Source organism: Trachurus japonicus, chromosome 12 (assembly GCF_045865225.1).
Source record: "Trachurus japonicus isolate A0001 chromosome 12, Traja_1.0".
NCBI classification, from domain to species: domain Eukaryota; kingdom Metazoa; phylum Chordata; class Actinopteri; order Carangiformes; family Carangidae; genus Trachurus; species Trachurus japonicus.
In genome coordinates, this window is record NC_140918.1 from 1,336,640 (window position 1) to 1,355,427 (window position 18,788).

Consider the following 18,788-nt stretch of genomic DNA (forward strand, 5'->3'; position numbering starts at 1 on the left):
ATTATAAAAGACTTTCTTTCCCCAGTAAAGCCAACACACATTACAGACAGTAACTGTACACAAAGAGCTGTTTAAACTCATAGTGACGATGGACACTGTAAACATTTACATCCTCTCTGAACCAACTCCTCCTTCATCCTCCTCCCTTCATCTCCTCCTTCATCCCCCTCCTTCCACCTCTTCCTCATCTCCTCTCTTCATTCTCACGTCCTCCTCCTCCTCCTCCTCTCTCTCCCTCTCTCCTCCTCTTCCTCTCCTCCTCCTCTCCTCCACCTCCCTCCTCCTCCTCTTCCTCTCCTCTTCCTCTCCTCCTCTTCCTCCTATCATCCTCCTCCTCCTCTCCTCCTCCTCCTCCTCCTCCTCCTCGTCCTCCTCCTCTTTTCCTCCTCCTCTTCTCCTCCTCCTCCTCTTCTCTTCCTCCTCTCCTCTTCCTCCTCCTCCTCCTCTTCTTCTCCTCCTCCTCCTCTTCTCCTCCTCCTCCTCCTCTTCTCCTCCTCCTCCTCTCTTCCTCCTCCTCTTCTTCTCCTCCTCTCCTCCTCCTCTCCTCCTTCATCCTCCTCCTTCTCCTCTCCTCATCTCCTCTTCTTCTCCTCCTCTCCTCTCCTCTTCCTCTCCTCCTCTTCTTCTCCTCCTCCTCCTCTTCCTCTCCTCCTCCTCCTCTTCCTCTCCTCTTCTCCTCCTCCTCCTCTTCTCTTCCTCCTCTCCTCCTCCTCCTCTTCTCCTCCTCCTCCTCTCCTCCTCCTCTCTCCTCCTCCTCCTCTTCTTCTCCTCCTCCTCCTCTTCTCCTTCCTCCTCCTCCTCTTCTCCTCCTCCTCCTCTCCTCCTCCTCCTCCTCTTCTCCTCCTCCTCCTCTCTTCCTCCTCTCCTCCTCCTCCTCTTCTTCTTCTCCTCTCTTCCTCCTCTTCTCTTCCTCCTCTCCTCCTCCTCCTCTTCTCCTCCTCCTCCTCTCCTCCTCCTCTTCTCCTCCTCCTCCTCTTCTTCTCCTCCTCCTCCTCCTCTTCTCCTCCTCCTCTTCTCCTCCTCCTCCTCTCTTCCTCCTCTCCTCCTCCTCCTCTCCTCCTCCTCCTCCTCTTCCTCTCCTCCTCCTCCTCCTCTTTTCCTCTCCTCCTCCTCCTCTTCTCCTCCTCCTCTCCTCCTCCTCTTCTCCTCCTCTCCTTCTCCTCTCCTTCTCCTCTCCTCCTCCTCTTCTCCTCCTCTCCTTCTCCTCTCCTCCTCCTATTTTCCTCTCCTCCTCCTCCTCTCCTCCTCCTCTTCTCCTCCTCTCCTTCTCCTCTCCTCCTTCTCCTCCTCCTCACTTCCTCCTCCTCTCCTCCTCCTCCTCTTCTCCTCCTCCTCCTCCTCTTCTCCTCCTCCTCTTCCTCTCCTCCTCCTCCTCCTCCTCCTCCTCTCCTCCTCCTCCTCTTCTCCTCCTCTCCTCCTCCTCCTCTTCCTCTCCTCTCCTCCTCCTCCTCTTCTCCTCCTCTTCTCCTCCTCCTCTTCTCCTCCTCCTCTTCCTCTCCTCTTCTCCTCCTCTTCTCCTCCTCCTCCTCCCCTCCTCCTCCTCCTCCTCCTCCTCCTCTCCTCCTCCTCCTCTTCTTCTCCTCCTCCTCTCCTCTTCTTCTCCTCTCCTCCTCCTCCTCTTCCTCTCCTCTCCTCCTCCTCCTCTCCTCCTCCTCCTCTTCTCCTCCTCCTCCTCCTCTTCTCCTCCTCCTCTTCCTCCTCCTCCTCCTCCTCCTTCCCCTCCTCCTCCTCCTCCTCCTCCTCCTCCTCCTCCTCCTCTTCTCCTCCTCCTCCTCCTCTTCTCCTCCTCCTCTTCCTCTCCTCTCCTCCTCCTCCTCCTCCTCTTCTCCTCCTCTTCTCCTCCTCCTCCTCCTCTTCTCCTCCTCCTCTTCCTCTCCTCTTCTCCTCCTCCTCCTCTTCTCCTCCTCCTCCTCCCCTCCTCCTCCTCTCCTCCTCCTCCTCTTCTTCTCCTCCTCCTCTCCTCCTCCTCTCCTCTCCTCCTCCTCCTCTTCTTCTCCTCCTCCTCTCCTCTTCTTCTCCTCTCCTCCTCCTCTTCCTCCTTTGTTTTGATACAGATGATACAGATGATACAGATGTTACAGATGATACAGATGATACAGATGTTACAGATGATACAGATGTTACAGATGATACAGATGATACAGATGTTACAGATGATACAGATGTTACAGATGATACAGATGTTACAGATGATACAGATGATACAGATGTTACAGATGATACAGATGTTACAGATGATACAGATGATACAGATGTTACAGATGATACAGATGTTACAGATGATACAGATGATACAGATGTTTCAGATGTTTTTTCATTCTGCTGAACGGGAGCGTTTCTAAACTCTGTGACATGATGAACGGAGTGAAACCTCTCAAATAGATCCAAGTCTCTCTCTGTGTGTGTGTGTGTGTGTGTGTGTGTGTGTGTGTGTGTGTGTGTGTGTGTGTTTACCGATGCTCCATCCTCTTCCTCACCAGCAGATGGCAGCAGCAGCAGCAGCAGCAGCAGCAGCAGCAGCAGCAGCATCACTAACATGTAGCTCTGTGTGTTTCCCTGCAGCCTCAGACCAACAGCAGCAGAAACACAGTCACCAGCCCCAAAGGCAGCGCTGCCTCTGCTGCTCTGGTACGCTGCTCTGTGTGTGTCTGTCTGTGTGTGTGTGTGTGTGTCTGTGTGGACAGTGGAATTGTTGCTCTCTGACTTTGTGTATTCCTTCAGGTTGTGCAGCTTTTACCAAAAGTTAAAGGAGTTTTTAAGGCGTCCCCTTCTCCGGACATTTATTCTGCGTTTAGACAAGCGTTTTTGGGGGGGAAATCTAAGATGACATACAAGCAGTGTGAATTTTAGTTTTAGTCTCATTTTAGTCTTTTGATGTAATTTGACATTTCTGTTCTACTAATAGATTTTGCAAATTTACGACTTTATCTCGTTGGAAATGTATGACTTTATTCTCGGAAATTTACAACTTTATTCTCACAATGTTATGACTTTTTTCTCATATGAAATGTACGACTTTATTCTCGTAAATGTACTACTTTATTCTCGTAATGTTATGACTTTTTTCCTCGTAGGAAATGTACGACTTTATTCTCATAAATGTACGACTTTATTCTCATAAATTTTTGATTTTTTTCTCGCAAATTTACAACTTCTTTCTCGCATGAAATGTACGACTTTATTCTCATAAATTTACAACTTTGTTCTTGTAAATTTACGACTTTATTCTCGTATGAAATGTACAACTTTATTCTCGTAAATTTACGACTTTATTCTCGTAATGTTATGACTTTATTCTTGTAATGTTATGACTTTTTTCTCGTAGGAAATTTATGACTTTATTCTCATAAATTTACGACTTTATTCTCGTAATGTTATGACTTTTTTCTCGTATAAAATGTATGACTTTATTCTGGTAAATTTACGACTTTATTCTCGTAAATTTATGACTTTATTCTTGTAGGAAATGTATGACTTTATTCTGGTAAATTTACGACTTTTTCTTGTAATGTTATGACTTTTTTCTCGTATGAAATGTACGACTTTATTCTCGTAAATGTATGACTTTATTCTCGTAATGTTATGACTTTTTTCCTCGTAGGAAATGTACGACTTTATTCTCATAAATGTACGACTTTATTCTCATAAATTTTTGATTTTTTTCTCGCAAATTTACAACTTCTTTCTCGCATGAAATGTACGACTTTATTCTCATAAATTTACAACTTTGTTCTTGTAAATTTACGACTTTATTCTCGTATGAAATGTACAACTTTATTCTCGTAAATTTACGACTTTATTCTCGTAATGTTATGACTTTATTCTTGTAATGTTATGACTTTTTTCTCGTAGGAAATTTATGACTTTATTCTCATAAATTTACGACTTTATTCTCGTAATGTTATGACTTTTTTCTCGTATAAAATGTATGACTTTATTCTGGTAAATTTACGACTTTATTCTCGTAAATTTATGACTTTATTCTTGTAGGAAATGTATGACTTTATTCTGGTAAATTTACGACTTTTTCTTGTAATGTTATGACTTTTTTCTCGTATGAAATGTACGACTTTATTCTCGTAAATGTATGACTTTATTCTCGTAATGTTATGACTTTTTCCTTGTAGGAAATGTACGACTTTATTCTCGTAAATTTACGACTTTATTCTCGTAATGTTATGACTTTTTTCTCGCATGAAATGTACGACTTTATTCTCGAAAACGTATGACTTTATTCTCGTAAATTTACGACTTTGTTCTTGTAGGAAATGTATGACTTTATTCTCGTAAATTTACGACTTTATTCTCGTACATTTACGACTTTATTCTCGTAAATTTATGACTTTTTTCTCGTAGGAAGTGTATGACTTTATTCACCTAAATTTACGACTTTATTCTTGTAATGTTATGACTTTTTTCTCGTATGAAATGTACGACTTTATTCTCGTAAATTTACGACTTTATTCTCATAATGTTATGACTTTTTTCTCATATGAAATGTACGACTTTATTCTCGTAAATTTACGACTTTATTCTCGTAATGTTATGACTTTTTTCCTCGTAGGAAATGTACGACTTTATTCTCATAAATTTTGGATTTTTTTCTCGCAAATTTACAACTTTTTTCTCGCATGAAATGTACGACTTTGTTCTCATAAATTTACAACTTTGTTCTTGTAAATTTACGACTTTATTCTCGTATGAAATGTACAACTTTATTCTCGTAAATTTACGACTTTATTTTCGTAATGTTATGACTTTATTCTTGTAATGTTATGACTTTTTTCTCGTAGGAAATTTATGACTTTATTCTCATAAATTTACGACTTTATTCTCGTAATGTTATGACTTTTTTCTCGTATAAAATGTATGACTTTATTCTGGTAAATTTACGACTTTATTCTCGTAAATTTATGACTTTATTCTTGTAGGAAATGTATGACTTTATTCTGGTAAATTTACGACTTTTTCTTGTAATGTTATGACTTTTTTCTCGTAGGAAATGTACGACTTTTTTCTCATAAATTTACGACATTATTCTTGTAAATTTAGGACTTTATTCCTCCTGACTGACAGGTTGAATTTGAGTTAATATAAGATGATTAATTGGTTAAAAAGGAAAAGAATCAACAATCTTCTTGACCGAGTAAAGAGAGTGAATGTGAGTGATGAGTAACAGTGTCGTAGTAGTTGATGTTACAAAGTGTCAGCGATGAGTTTAGTAACAGTTGATGAACATCGGTGAGTTCATCTGTGGATCTTCTCTTCCTCTGAATGAAAGTATTGAACTCATCTCTCCTTCTCTCACTCTGTCGTCATGCCAACAACAACAACATCATCCCTCCTCCTCCTCTTCATCTCTCCATTCTCCCTCTAGGAGCCTCAGACTACTGTTATCCATAATCCAATAGATGGGACCAAGGTACATCCTCCTCCTCCTCCTCCTCCTCCTCCTCTTCCTCCTCTTCTTTCTCCTTCTCTTTTCCTCTATCTCTTCTTCTTTTTCTTCTTCTTCTTTCTCCCCCTCCTCCTCTTCCTTCTCCTCTTCCTCCTCTTCTTCCTCTTTTTCTTTCTCCTCCACCTCCTCCCCTTTTCGGTCCTCTTCTTTCTCCTCCTCCTTTCCTCTTCCTTCTCTTCTTCCTCTTGTTTCTCCTCTTCTTCCTCCTTCTCTTTTCCCTCTATCTCCTCTTTTTCTCCTTCTTCTTTCTCCTCCTCCTCTTCCTCCTCTTCTTCCTCCTCCTCCTCCTCCTCCTCCTCCTTTCAGTCCTCTTCTTTCTCTTTCTCTTTTCCTCTATCTCCTCTTCTTTTTCTTCTTCTTCTTTCTCCTCCACCTTTCCTCTTCCTCCTCTTCTTCCTCTTTTTTCTCTTCATCTTCCTCCTCCTCTTCCTCCTCCTCTTCCTCCTTTAGGTCCTCCTCTTCTTCCTCTTCTTTCTCTTCTTCTTCCTCCTCATCCTCCTCCCCCTTTTGGTCCTCGTCTTTCTCCTCTTCTTCCTCCTTCTCTTTTCCTCTATCTCCTCTTCTTCTTCTTTCTCCTCCTCCTTTCCTCTTCCTCCTGTTCTTCTTCCTCCACATTTCCTCTTGCTTCTCTTCTTCTTCTCCTTTCTCTTCTTCCTCCTTCTCCTCCCCCTTTTGGTCCTCTTCTTTCTCCTCTTCTTCCTCCTTCTCTTTTCCTCTTCCTCCTCTTCTTCTTCCTCCACATTTCCTCTTGCTTCTCTTCTTCTTCTCCTTTCTCTTCTTCTTCCTTCTCTTTTCCTCTATCTCCTCTTCTTTCCCATCCTACTTTCCTCTTCCTCCTCATCTTCCTCCTCCTACTCTCTCCATCTCTTCTTTCTACTCATCTATCATCCTCACTCTGTTCCTCTATACAGGAAGTGTGTGGTCTCAGTGTGTGTGTGTGTGTGTGTGTCTGTGTGTGTGTGTGTGTGTGTGTGTGTGTGTGTGTGTGTGTGTGTGTGTGTGTGTGTGTCTACCTGCATGTGTGAAGTGGGCGGAGCTTGGTTGTTGCCGTGGAGCTCAGTGATGTCATCAGTGATGTCATCAGTGGCTCAGTGTCGTCGTCTGCTCTTCATCGCAAAGTTGTTGTGTTAATATTTACAGAGTTGTGTTGCTGAAGAGCTGATGCAGTTGTGTACCAGTGTGTGTGTGTGTGTGTGTGTGTGTGTGTGTGTGTGTGTGTGTGCATGCATTCATGAGTGTGTGTAGCAGTGTTTGTGTGTTTAATTGACGTTTTCTTTTCTGTGCACTTTGCAGGAATCGTCTGACAGCAGCAACACAACCATCGAGGACGAGGATGTGAAAGGTAGGACTCAAAAGTTTGCTGTTCACATTAAAGGAATACGCCAACATTTTTTTTTTTTCGTGTCTTGCCTCACTCCCGAGTCCATGACCAGCAGATAGACACCATCCTTTCCACTGTGCGTGCAGTAACCATGGAGATAGAGCCGTATCGCCGTAATTAGCTTAGCTCAAACACTGGAAGTGTATAGGTAGTGTTAGCCTGCCTCCACCTAAAGTCACTAATTAGCTTAGCTCAAACGCTGTAAGTGTATGGGTAGTGTTAGCCTGCCTCCACCTCAAGTCGCTAATTAGCTTAGCTCAAACGCTGTAAGTGTATGGGTAGTGTTAGCCTGCCTCCACCTAAAGTCGCTAATTAGCTTAGCTCAAACGCTGTAAGTGTATAGGTAGTGTTAGCCTGCCTCCACCTAAAGTCGCTAATTAGCTTAGCTCAAACACTGGAAGTGTATGGGTAGTGTTAGCCTGCCTCCACCTAAAGTCGCTAATTAGCTTAGCTCAAACACTGGAAGTGTATGGGTAGTGTTAGCCTACCTCCACCTAAAGTCGCTAATTAGCTTAGCTCAAACACTGGAAGTGTATGGGTAGTGTTAGCCTGCCTCCACCTAAAGTCATCAGAGAAACTCTTCAGCAACTCTAAACGGAAACCGGCGGGCCGATCTTCGTCTCAGAGCTGACAAAACTCTCCGGTAAGGCATCTTGAGCGGTCAAATGCCGCTAACGGGACGAGATCGGTCAAAACGGAGGGTTCAAGCAAAGACGCTTTATTTTGGTTCAAGCTAGCTACATCGAGGGTAGGTTAGCTTCCTATTTCAAAGTAAAAGCACAAATTATATCCTCATGGTTTTCTGTATGTAAAGGGCAACGGGTGTTTTATTTTGTGAAAGTAACCGGAAGTGTGTTGGTCACAACGGCTAGGTTGAGTAGCGCCGAATTCGTCCCAACAAAATTGTAGACAGCTGGTATTTAGACAAATTAACGACACACTGCTGATCTAAACGGCTACTTTCTCTCCTAAACATGTTTGAAATGTGGATAAAGTGATATATTTACAGAGTTTAGAGCTAAAATGAAATCAGCTTCTGACTGCTGATTTCAGCTCGGGTAGGAGGCAGGCTAACACTACCCATACACTTCCAGTGTTTGAGCTAAGCTAATTAGCGACTTTAGGTGGAGGCAGGCTAACACTACCTATACACTTCCAGTGTTTGAGCTAAGCTAATTAGCGACTTTAGGTGGAGGCAGGCTAACACTACCCATACACTTCCAGTGTTTGAGCTAAGCTAATTACGGGCGATACGGCTCTATCTCCCTTGTTACTGCACGCACAGTCGAAAGGATGGTGTCTATCTGCTGGTCATGGACTCGGGAGTGAGGCAAGACACGAAAGAAAATGTTAGCAATAAACCTTTGCATGATGACACTGTATATGTGGAGGCTGGTGCATTAGCCTATATACAGGATATTACATCTGCAGACACATGAATGAAGAACAATATAGCCTTCAGTAGAAACGTGTATGTTGCTTTTTAACGGCTGCAGTCGCTGTTTGAATAATGTGGCGCTGAGCAGCTGTGGCTGAGTTTTACGTTGCTGTTAACGTTGAGCCTGAACGCACCGTGCAGCTGGTCAGTGGGTTTGTTTGTTTGTCAGCAGGATTAGACAAAAAGTCCTGGGGCCTCATTTATCAAAGAGCGTGTAAAAGTCCTCTTAAATTTTCAGTACGACGGAAAGGCAAAATGTGCGTACGACCAAAAAATATACACTCTTTTCAGATCTATCAAACTCCGCGTACACACGGCTGCACGGTATTTCCCTTGATAGATCACACCGGACCTGAGAAAAGCGTGGATGAGAACACGCCTCATACCCAGCCCCCTAAACGGCCCCACGCAACCATAAGTGGTCAATGCAAATCAGTTACGTGCATATTAAGTAGCCATGTGCACTCTGGAAACGTGTGGAATGACGTCAGTGGAAGACGGTGAAGACAACAGACGGACGGAGAGCGGAGAAAGAAGCGGAATTTCTCTGAAAGCGAGATACACGGTAACACGGCAATATCAGTCAGAAACATCATCTTGCATTGAAAGGCTACAATAAAAACAAAAAACTCCCAAATCTAAATGAAACAGAACAGAAAGAAGAAGAATGATATTTATTCTGCCCCTTATTTTAGATTATGTCATAATAATTTAAAGCAGGGTTTCCACTGCCAGTCAGTAGCCTACTACTTTGCACCCCTTTCCACTAACCCCCAACTTCCGTTCACTGGAAGATTTGATTTTCATTTGTGCATAGCTATATATTAAAAACAAACAAAAAAAAAAAACATTGAAGTCCACCAGTCTGTGACTTTTCCTAAAATGATGTTGGGCAGCACCCATTTTTGTTAAATACAATAAATATTATTCACACAAAAAATATCGATCATGTTTTCTCATTTGCTTTGATTTGCTCCGACATTATTGGGCTTGCTGCTTGCTTGTGTGTGTCCAGTCTGGCTACGTAACACACGCACGTCGCAGTAATTATTTTCCAGACTGGACAGACGGGTTGTGGAAGAGTTGTAGCCTACATGCAAGGGGAAAAATATCAATATGATATCAAAAGAAAACGAAATTCGTTTTATAAAGCCAGTATTTAGGAGCAAACTAGTGTAAATGCACAGGGGAAAAATCAGAGTCGCTGTGCTTTTCATGTAGGCTAAAGTGCCGACGTCAACACGTGTGCGGTGGTGGTGGTGGTGGTGGGGGGGGGGGGGGGGGGGGGGAGGGTCATCATCACCACCACTTGTTACTTCAAACAGTGTCCGCGCTCCTCTCTCCCTCTCACACTGCAGTTCTCTGACTCTGCAGCGGCGTCGCCAATTCCTCCTGTTCTTCAAAAAGCGTGTAAATGCCGGTACGCCATGGTCGGACTGGTCGTAAATTTTTGCACTTACTCCCGACAAGTTTTGGTTTGATAGATCCCAAATTAGGCGGAGAAAAGTGCGTACGCACAAAATGGGGGAAAGAGCGTGTAAAAAAGCGTGTATCCACAATGATAAATGAGGCCCCTGAACTGATCTGATCCAAACTTGATGGATGCATGTGGGAGGGAGGGAGGGAGAGAGGGAGGGGCAGAGAGCAACATATTACATTTCTGTTAATCCACTGAAAGATGTAGATCCAGGAAATCTTTATGCAGGATTATCTTCATCAACAGTTTCCTCACTTTAGCTCAGCGACTCTGTGCAGGACGATGTCACAGGAGAGAGGAGAGACAGCATGATGATAACAATAATGATGAGAATAACGACAATCGTAAATTTACAAGAATAAAGTCGTAAATTTCCTATGAGAAAAAAGTCATAACATTACGAGAATAAAGTCGTAAATTACGAGAATAAAGTCGTAAATTTACAACTTTATTCTCGAAATTTGTGATTTTTTTATTTGTCAATGTGGCCCTAATACTCCGTTGTAAGAAATAGCCTAGAAATAGCCTAGAAATAGCGGTCAATTTCATAGCAATGTCATGTTTTAAGATTACACATGCTTTTCATGCTTATATTTTGGGAATAAAAAGGCCAGAATTTTTCTCCACCAAGTCCTTGAAATTGACGAATATTTCTGAGCTATTTCAGCGCAATCAATTGTTATTTCTTGGCGATATTTCTCAGCATTACTATGAAATTGGAAATATATTTTTAGGGGCTTTTTCACCTTTAATGTACAGGACAGTTGAGAAAGACAGGAAATGGGAGGCAGAGAGGAGGGGAATGACACGCAGGGTGGGACCGCTCGGTGCGGGATTCGAACCGTGGAGAGGACTATAGCCTCAACACATGACATGCCACAATAGATGAACAATGACTCAAAGACAAAAAAATCCTCCACACAAAAATTGAACACTATTTCTTGGCTATTTCTAGACATTATTACGTAATAAACGGCCTGTAAATTAAAGAGTTACCAAAAGTTCCTGTTCAGGAAAGACAAAGGGGGGTGTCACATACATTCAAATGTAATTTAAGTGGATATTCACACAAGAAATTAATTTCAGAATCAGAATTTAAACACTGTCTAAGTGGAACAAGAGAAAGAAATATTTACAGCTTAGTTTTTTAACACTTGTAAAAGTCAAACCAGAGAGGAGAAAACAGGTGGAAGCAGAGTTTTACTCCTGATGAACAGATGAGCACAGCCATGAATGGAAGCAACAGAAACAAAGGGAGGGAGGGAGAGAGAGAGAGGGTTAGAGGGTTAGTTAGAGCGAGTTAAGCCTTCCTCCTGTCGGTGTCGGGAGGAGGAGGAGGAGGAGGAGGAGGAGGAGGAGGAGGAGGAGGCGCCGGGGGAAGGACACGGTAAATAAATCTGATCCAAAGCGCCGGGACAAGAATAGAGCTGTGAGCTCAGTGCTGCAAACCGGTCGCATGCAAACCACCGTTATGATGAAGAGCAGGAGGAGGAGGATAAGGAGGATGATGATGATGGATGATGGATGGATGGAGGTGGAAGAGTAGAAGCAGAGTAGAAGAGTTTTATCATGTGACACGGAGCGAGTGGAGGTGCAGCAGGAGGAGGTGCAGGCTTCTTACATGGAGGGAGGAGATTTGACTCTGAGCCTGAAGACATGACACAGACATGAGTAACAATGAGTAACAAGCTCCTAGGTGAGTGAGTGTGTGTGTGTGTGTGTGTGTGTGTGTGTGTGTGTGTGTGTGTGTGTGTGTGTGTGTGTATGAGAGAGAGAGTTTTTGAGAGAAATTGAAATGGTCACATCCTATAAATACTTAGGCATTTTAATTGATGAGAACCTTTTATGTCCTTTAAACTGCACATCGACAAACTCGTTTCTAAACTGAAACTGAAATTAGGGTTTCTTTTTTAGGAATAAATCATGTTTTTCGTTGCAAGTCAGACTTTTTTACCCTTGTTGGACCACGGAGACCTGCTGCTTTTTATGAACGCAACTGATCAGTTTTTAAAGAAACTGGATACTGTATATCACTGTGCTTTGCGTTTTATTACTGGTTGCAGCTACCGTGTACATCACTGTTCCTTATATGCCGTCACACATTGTCCATCTTTGTGTCCGTAGACTCTCTCATTGGCTGACTTTTATTTATAAATCTGTTCTTGGACTTTTGCCTACATATTTGTGTTTACACATGTGTAAAAACCTCAGCCGATATGGCCTCAGCGTTCTCAGGACATTATACAGATGCAGGTCCCGAGAGTGAGAACAGAACTGGGCAAAAAGGCTTTTAAATGTTCAGCCCCGTCGACCTGGAACGATGTGCAGATAGAAGGACTTGAAACTGACACATCTTGTAACTCGGGGTGAATTCAGGTCAATTATAATAGACAGAGAATTGAGCTCAATCGGATCGTGTGATTGCGTTGTTTAATCATGTTTTCCTGAAATGTGTGATTGTATTTTATTTGAGTCTTGTGTGATGTGCAACTGAGCTGTTGTGTGCTGCCGTCCTGGCCAGGTCACTCTTGGAAAAGAGGTTTTTAGATCTCAATGAGTTTTTTTACCTGGTTAAATAAAGGATATAGATTGAGAGTTTGTTTAATTGTGAAGTGTCTGTCGGGACCTGAGCTTCACTCACACTCGGTGTTTGTTTGTTTCACCGCTGCAGCTCGCAAACAGGAAATCATCAAGATCACAGAGCAGCTGATCGAAGCTGTCAACAATGGAGACTTTGAGGCCTACGCGTGAGTCCAACACACACACACACACACACACACACTTTATTCTTATATCCTCTTTTGTTGTTGTATTTAAAGGAACAATGATGAGTTTTAGAAAGCAAAGTGTTTTCATACTACATTTCCCATGAGCCTCAGCGTGCACACGGTGAAATTCTTGGACCGGTGCAAGACGGACGAAAGAAAGAGAAAACATTTGCCAAGAATGTTTTCATTGATCAAGAATGAAAGTCGGTTGGAGGTTGGAAGACAGTCAGATACCGTTGTAGTTCCGATAATGAACGATGATCCAGCGGCGTTATTCCCATGACCAAAACCAAAACTAGGAAATGCTGGGCGAGTCGACCACTAGATAATACAGTAATAACAAAATAACGATAAAGACAAAACTATATATTTATATATTTATCTAAATGGAGCCATTAACAAGTGGTAACGTAGATTCATCCACATTAATATGAGACTCTTTTAGAACCAAATAGAAACTCCTGGTTGTCCCTTTAAACCGAGCAGAGTCAACAGCAGCAGCAGCAGAACAACGACTGTGTGATGTTAAAGCTCAGGAACCATTAATCTGATTGACATGCAAATGTGCTCTGTCTTTGTATTAAAAGATTAAAGTGTAATTACAGCCATTGTTTTATCCTCTGCCCCCCCCCACCCCCTTCTACCCACCACCACTCAATTAAGAGTAATGCTGGGCCGACCGGCCGGGAGGGGGAGAGGAGGGAGGGGATGTCATTATGAAAATAAAAAAAATCCTGGAGGTTCTCAGTTATGAAAACTTAAAGGGACATTCCTCTGTAAGTTTAACCCCTGTTCTAACCCAGTAGAAACAATATTTAGACACACATCTCGTCACTTTTTCAGAACTTTTCTGTAATCTTTTGATCCCCTTACCTTTTTGGCCAGTTAAAGGCAAGGCAAGGCATCTTTATTTATATAGCGCATTTCATACCAAGGCAACTCAATGTGCTTTACATAAAGACAAAACATTTTAAAAAGAAGCATAAGACAGAATAAAAACAAAGGGACAACGAGGAGTTTCTCCGTCGGCAGAATGAAAAATTCTGCGACAATAAAAAAGTATCATATTAATGTGGATGAATCTACGATACCACTTGTTAATGGCTCCATTTTAGATAAATCTATGGTTTTGTTTTGTTATTATTAGTGGTGGTGGAAATGCTGGGCGAGCCGACCAGCGTTTCTTTACTTTCGGTTTCGTGGCGAGTCATGAGAATAACGCCGCCGTATGAATCTCCGTTTATGGTGGGAACTACGACGGTATGTGATCGTCTTCCAACCTCTGACTTTAATTCTTGATGAATGAAAACATGAGTCTGTCTTGACCCGGTCAAAGAATTTCACGGTGCGCGGAGGCTCATAAATGTAGTGTGGAAACACTTCGCTTCCTAAAACTCCTCGTTGTCCCTTTAACTGTTGGTTTATGTATGTTGTTTATGTTATATAAAGCCGCTTTCCCACTAAAATTAGCGGGTCGACGCAGGTTTTTTAAACGCGGGTCGACCCGCTAACAATCGGCATTTGGCTCCTTTCCCATTGACCAAAATGCTGGGGGTCTGATAGAGCTTAAACCAGTTGCCCCGCTTTCATCCGTGGTGCGAGAAACACCGTGTCATGCCACTTCTCCAGTTGTAGCGACCTGAGCTCAGACAGTCAGATAGAAACAGACTGCTGTCTATGGAGCCACCGGCCAACTGCGATCAAAAAGCTGCTCATAGCCACAAATAATGCTCAGAACAGCAAACAAACTTCATCAACAGTACAAACAGGGTCCCATCCCATAAAACCAGGCTGCCTGGTTTCTATTGAAAAAAACACAACTCAGCCACTCTCCTCCAGCTGCTTCCTACTGATGCAGAAGCCCTGACCAGTCGATTACCGAGTGCATCAGAGTTCCTCTCTGTTTCTAACAATAACTAATGAATCAATTGATAAATCCAAAGAAGCCTGGAGAACACGAATCACTGGTGATGCGATTTATTTAATCAGTGTGTTCCAATCAGGATCGATTGGAACACTCCAATCAATCCTGTTCCAAAACCTGGTAAACCTGACTATCGTTTGGTCCATGATCTCAGACCGATTGTTACGGCCAAAGGGGGTTCGGCCTTGTCTGTGTCTCTCTCCCTCTCCTTGTTCCCTTCACAGCTCCACCCAGGCCTCAATCACCAGAACGAGGCTCACCTGGGCTGGCCAGTTAAATACCCTGCAGCTGGCACTGGAAGACTGGGGCAGTGCGTGGGGACTGCTGGGCTTGGCTGTTTGTTCTATTTTGTTTGTATCTTTATGTTTTATATTAAATCTCCTTTTAGTTAATTTAGTGCCTTTGTGTTGTGTTGGGGTCATTGTTTGGGTCCATTGTTATGCCCCTCTGGGCCAACGAAGTTCTGGGGCGTATCCCGGACGAGCCCCCAATTGTTACGCCCCAGAACTTCGTTGGCCCAGAGGGGCATAACAATGGACCCAAACAATGAACCAAACACAACACAAAGGCACTAAATTAATTAAAAGGAGATTTAATATAAAACATACAAATAACACAAACAAAATAGAACAAACAAAAGCCATGATGGGAGGCAGGCAAGCCCAGCAGTCCCCACGCACTGCCCCCGTCTTCCAGTGCCAGCTGCAGGGTATTTAGCTGGCCAGCCCAGGTGAGCCTCGTTCTGGTGATTGAGGCCTGGGTGGAGCTGTGAAGGGAACAAGGAGAGGGAGAGAGACACAGACAAGGCCGAACCCCCTTTGGCCGTAACACCGATAAACAAGGTGGTTGTTCCCACCAACTATGACACACCGAACCCATACACCATGCTGAATGCTATCTCACCAGAACAACACTTTTTCTCTTGCATTGACTTGGGAAATGCATTTTTCTGTGTACCTTTAGTTTGCACCCAGACTCACAGCAGATGTTTGCTTTTTCATATGAGGGTGCACAGTATACATACTCTCGCCTCCCTATGGGTTTTATTGACTCTCCCTCAATTTTCAATCATGTCTTGAAACAACAGCTGCAATCCTTGACCTTGCCACAGGGCATTACTCTTCTTCAGTACGTGGATGATATCCTTTTGGCAGCTCCTGACTCAGATTCTATCAAATTTCCCATAATGGGATTAATAAAGAAGTCTAATCTTACTTTATTAAGACAAAAGAGGTCTGTGGGTCAGATATCTTAGATATAAGGAGAGAAAATGAACACAAATATGCAAAAGGTATCATGTGTTTTATATGCAGTATGTAAATAAACTTTGTTACTATTGTTTCTTATTAGATTATAATTATGAGTTATTATGATTAAAATAATGAGATATGAAGTCAGAGTTTATTTTTTCCCGTTTAGACTTGAGCTTCCATAAAAGTCACAGTGGCTGAAAGTATTTTTTTGGACATCTCCAAATTGGGGCGGAGCCAAACTGAGCAGCACAGTAAACTGTCTTTTTTCTGTGTTTCTCGTTTTAAAACATGGTGTTTATTTATTTTATTTTATCTTTTTACAGTATTTTTAACCACATGATGTTTGATGTTTCCACAGGAAGATCTGTGACCCCGGTCTGACCTCGTTTGAGCCCGAGGGTCTGGGGAACCTGGTGGAGGGGATGGACTTCCACCGATTCTACTTTGACAACCGTACGATCAGCGTTCACCTTCACAGACTGGTGTTTTATTATCAACTGAAGAGTCGATGGTTAATTTAAAACTTTCTTCTTTCTTTCTTTCTTTCTTTCTTTCTTTCTTTCTTTCTTTCTTTCTTTCTTTCTTTCTTTCTTTCTTTCTTTCTTTCTTTCTTTCTTCCTTTCTTTCTTCCTTCCTTTCTTTCTTTCTTTCTATCCTCTTTCTTTCTTTCTTTCTTTCTGTTTTTCGTTCTTTCTGTCTTTCTTTCTTTCTTGCTTTCTTTCTTTGTCTTTCTTTCTGTCCTTTCTTTCTTTCTGTTCTTTCTGTCTTTCTTTCTATCTTTCTTTGTTTCTGTCTTTCTTTCTTTCTTTCCTTCTTTCTGTTCTTTCTGTCTTTTTTTCTTTCTTTCTGTCTGTCTTTCTTTCTGCCTTTCTTTGTTTCTTTCTCTCTTTCTTTCTTTCTTTCTTTCTTTCTGTCTTAATTTCTTTCTGTCTGTCTTGTTTTCTTTCTTTCTTTCTTTCTTTCTTTCTTTGTCTTTCTTTCTTCCTGTTCTTTCTGTCTTTCTTTCTGTTCTTTCTGTCTTTCTTTCTGTTCTTTCTTTCTTTCTGTTCTTTGTCTTTCTTGCTTGCTTGCTTTCTTTTTTTCTTTGTCTTTCTTTATTTCTTTCTGTCTTTCTTTCTGTTCTTTCTTTCTTAATTTCTTTCTTTCTTTCTTTCTTTCTTTCTTTCTTTCTTTCTTTCTTTCTGTTCTTTGTCTTTCTTTCTTGCTTGCTTGCTTTCTTTTTTTCTTTGTCTTTCTTTATTTCTTTCTCTCTCCAGTCCTCTCCAAGAACAGCAAACCCATCCACACCACCATCCTCAACCCTCACGTGCACATGATCGGCGACGACGCGGCGTGCATCGCCTACATCCGCCTGACGCAGTTCGTGGACGGCCAGGGTCGGCCTCGCTCCAGCCAATCAGAGGAGACCAGGGTGTGGCACCGCCGGGACAGTCGGTGGCAGAACGTCCACTTCCACTGCTCAGGAGCTCCGGCCGCCCCGCTGCAGGGATGAGGTGACATATGGTATACATGTTGACTTTGGTGTTTTTTTTAGCAGCAAACGCCCTTTAAATATGTTGTTTCATTTATTTGTTTTGGCCCCAGATCAGATTAGATTGATCATTTAAAAAAAAAAAAAAAACATTTTTGTAATTAATTGCTGCTCTACTTGACTTCTGGGAGGCACATGTCACTGTCAAGGAAGCTGCTGAAGGTAGAGAGCGGTGTTTGCTAAGCCCTGCTAACATTGGGCTAGTGCTAACACGGAGCTAATGCTAACACGGAGCTAACCCTACACGGCACTAACGCTAACGCGGCCACATACAGACACAAAGACACAGACATATAGACACACATGAATAAAGGTTCCAAAACGCGAAGGCGCGTGTGTGTCATGATGTATTACATTGTCTTATAAAAGATCCATGGTGTGTGTCCATGTTAGCATTAGCTCCGTGTTAGCCACAAGCCGAACTTCATCAGTAGCCTACAAACATTTCGTGTTTCCATGGTTTCCTCCGACTTTCCGAACTCAAACCAATCACAATTCACGACATGCATGACGTCATCTGCGTTCTTATCTCGTACTGCCGTAAAGCAGTTTCTTGCGATAGTTCACCTCATAATAGGTCACTCAACCATCACAGTGTCTCTGAGCCACAATAATTACAGCTGAAATAGCATAGTTCTGCTTAAAATCATTCATGTATTACTTTATTCAAATCCCCATTAGCTGCCTGGGGTCCACACATACACCAAAATACGCTTACGCTTACGTTTTTGACGTTCGGAAAAAGGTGGATACAACAAATGGAACTTACAAAATACACACATTTAAACCAAGACATATTACGCATGTAAATATACTGTCACTATGTTCATGAAAACATGACATCATCACCTTTGATGCTTCTTTCTGAATCAGTTTGAGTTTTCTGAAGCTTCAGTGTTTTGTCCTCTCTGAGCCACCGTAGAAACTCAACAGCACCAATAATAAAACCAGTTTCTGTGTTTTCCCTCCAGATCTGTGCGACTGCGAGGAGGCGGAGCCGAGCAGAGATCATTTCTATGACCTCGACCGCCAACCGACCAACCGATCGACACCATGACTTCCTGACTCCGCCTCCTACACACTGACTCCGCCTCCTACACACTGACCCCGCCCCCACCGTCTCCATGGTGACGCCGGGGTCGATCAGCTCCAGAAAGAAACTCTTTAAACCTGCGTCTTGTCTTGAGTCTGACACTGCAGCTAACCTGGACTAAACCTGGGCTAAACCTGGGCTAAACCTGGACTAAACCTGGGCTAAACCTGGACTAAACATGGACTAAACCTGAAATAAACCTGGGCTAAACCTGGGCTGAACCTGGACTAAACCTGGACTAAACCTGGGCTAAACCTGGACTAAACCTGGATTTATCCTGGATTAAACCTGGACTTCACCTGGACTTCACTTGGACTAAACCTGGACTTCACCTGGGCTAAACCTGGACTTCATCTGGACTTCATCTGGGCTAAACCTGGACTTCATCTGGACTAAACCTGGACTTCACCTGGGCTAAACCTGGACTAAACCTGGGCTAAACCTGGACTAAACCTGGATTTATCC

General features: G+C 42.8%; 1 protein-coding gene across 1 annotated transcript in view; it reads left to right on the forward strand.

The window, feature by feature from the left end:
* The window catches only part of camk2b2 (calcium/calmodulin-dependent protein kinase (CaM kinase) II beta 2), a 77,192-nt gene extending 58,768 nt beyond the window's left edge, over positions 1-18,424 (forward strand). The window contains exons 15-21 of the mRNA XM_085792532.1: positions 2,563-2,628; positions 5,378-5,422; positions 6,752-6,800; positions 12,426-12,501; positions 16,058-16,152; positions 16,956-17,192; positions 18,202-18,424. Of these exons, the coding sequence (XP_085648658.1) occupies positions 2,563-2,628; positions 5,378-5,422; positions 6,752-6,800; positions 12,426-12,501; positions 16,058-16,152; positions 16,956-17,191 (567 nt within the window). The 3' untranslated portion in view covers position 17,192; positions 18,202-18,424. The remainder of the gene's footprint in view (positions 1-2,562; positions 2,629-5,377; positions 5,423-6,751; positions 6,801-12,425; positions 12,502-16,057; positions 16,153-16,955; positions 17,193-18,201) is intronic.
* The last annotated feature ends 364 nt before the right edge of the window (positions 18,425-18,788 follow it).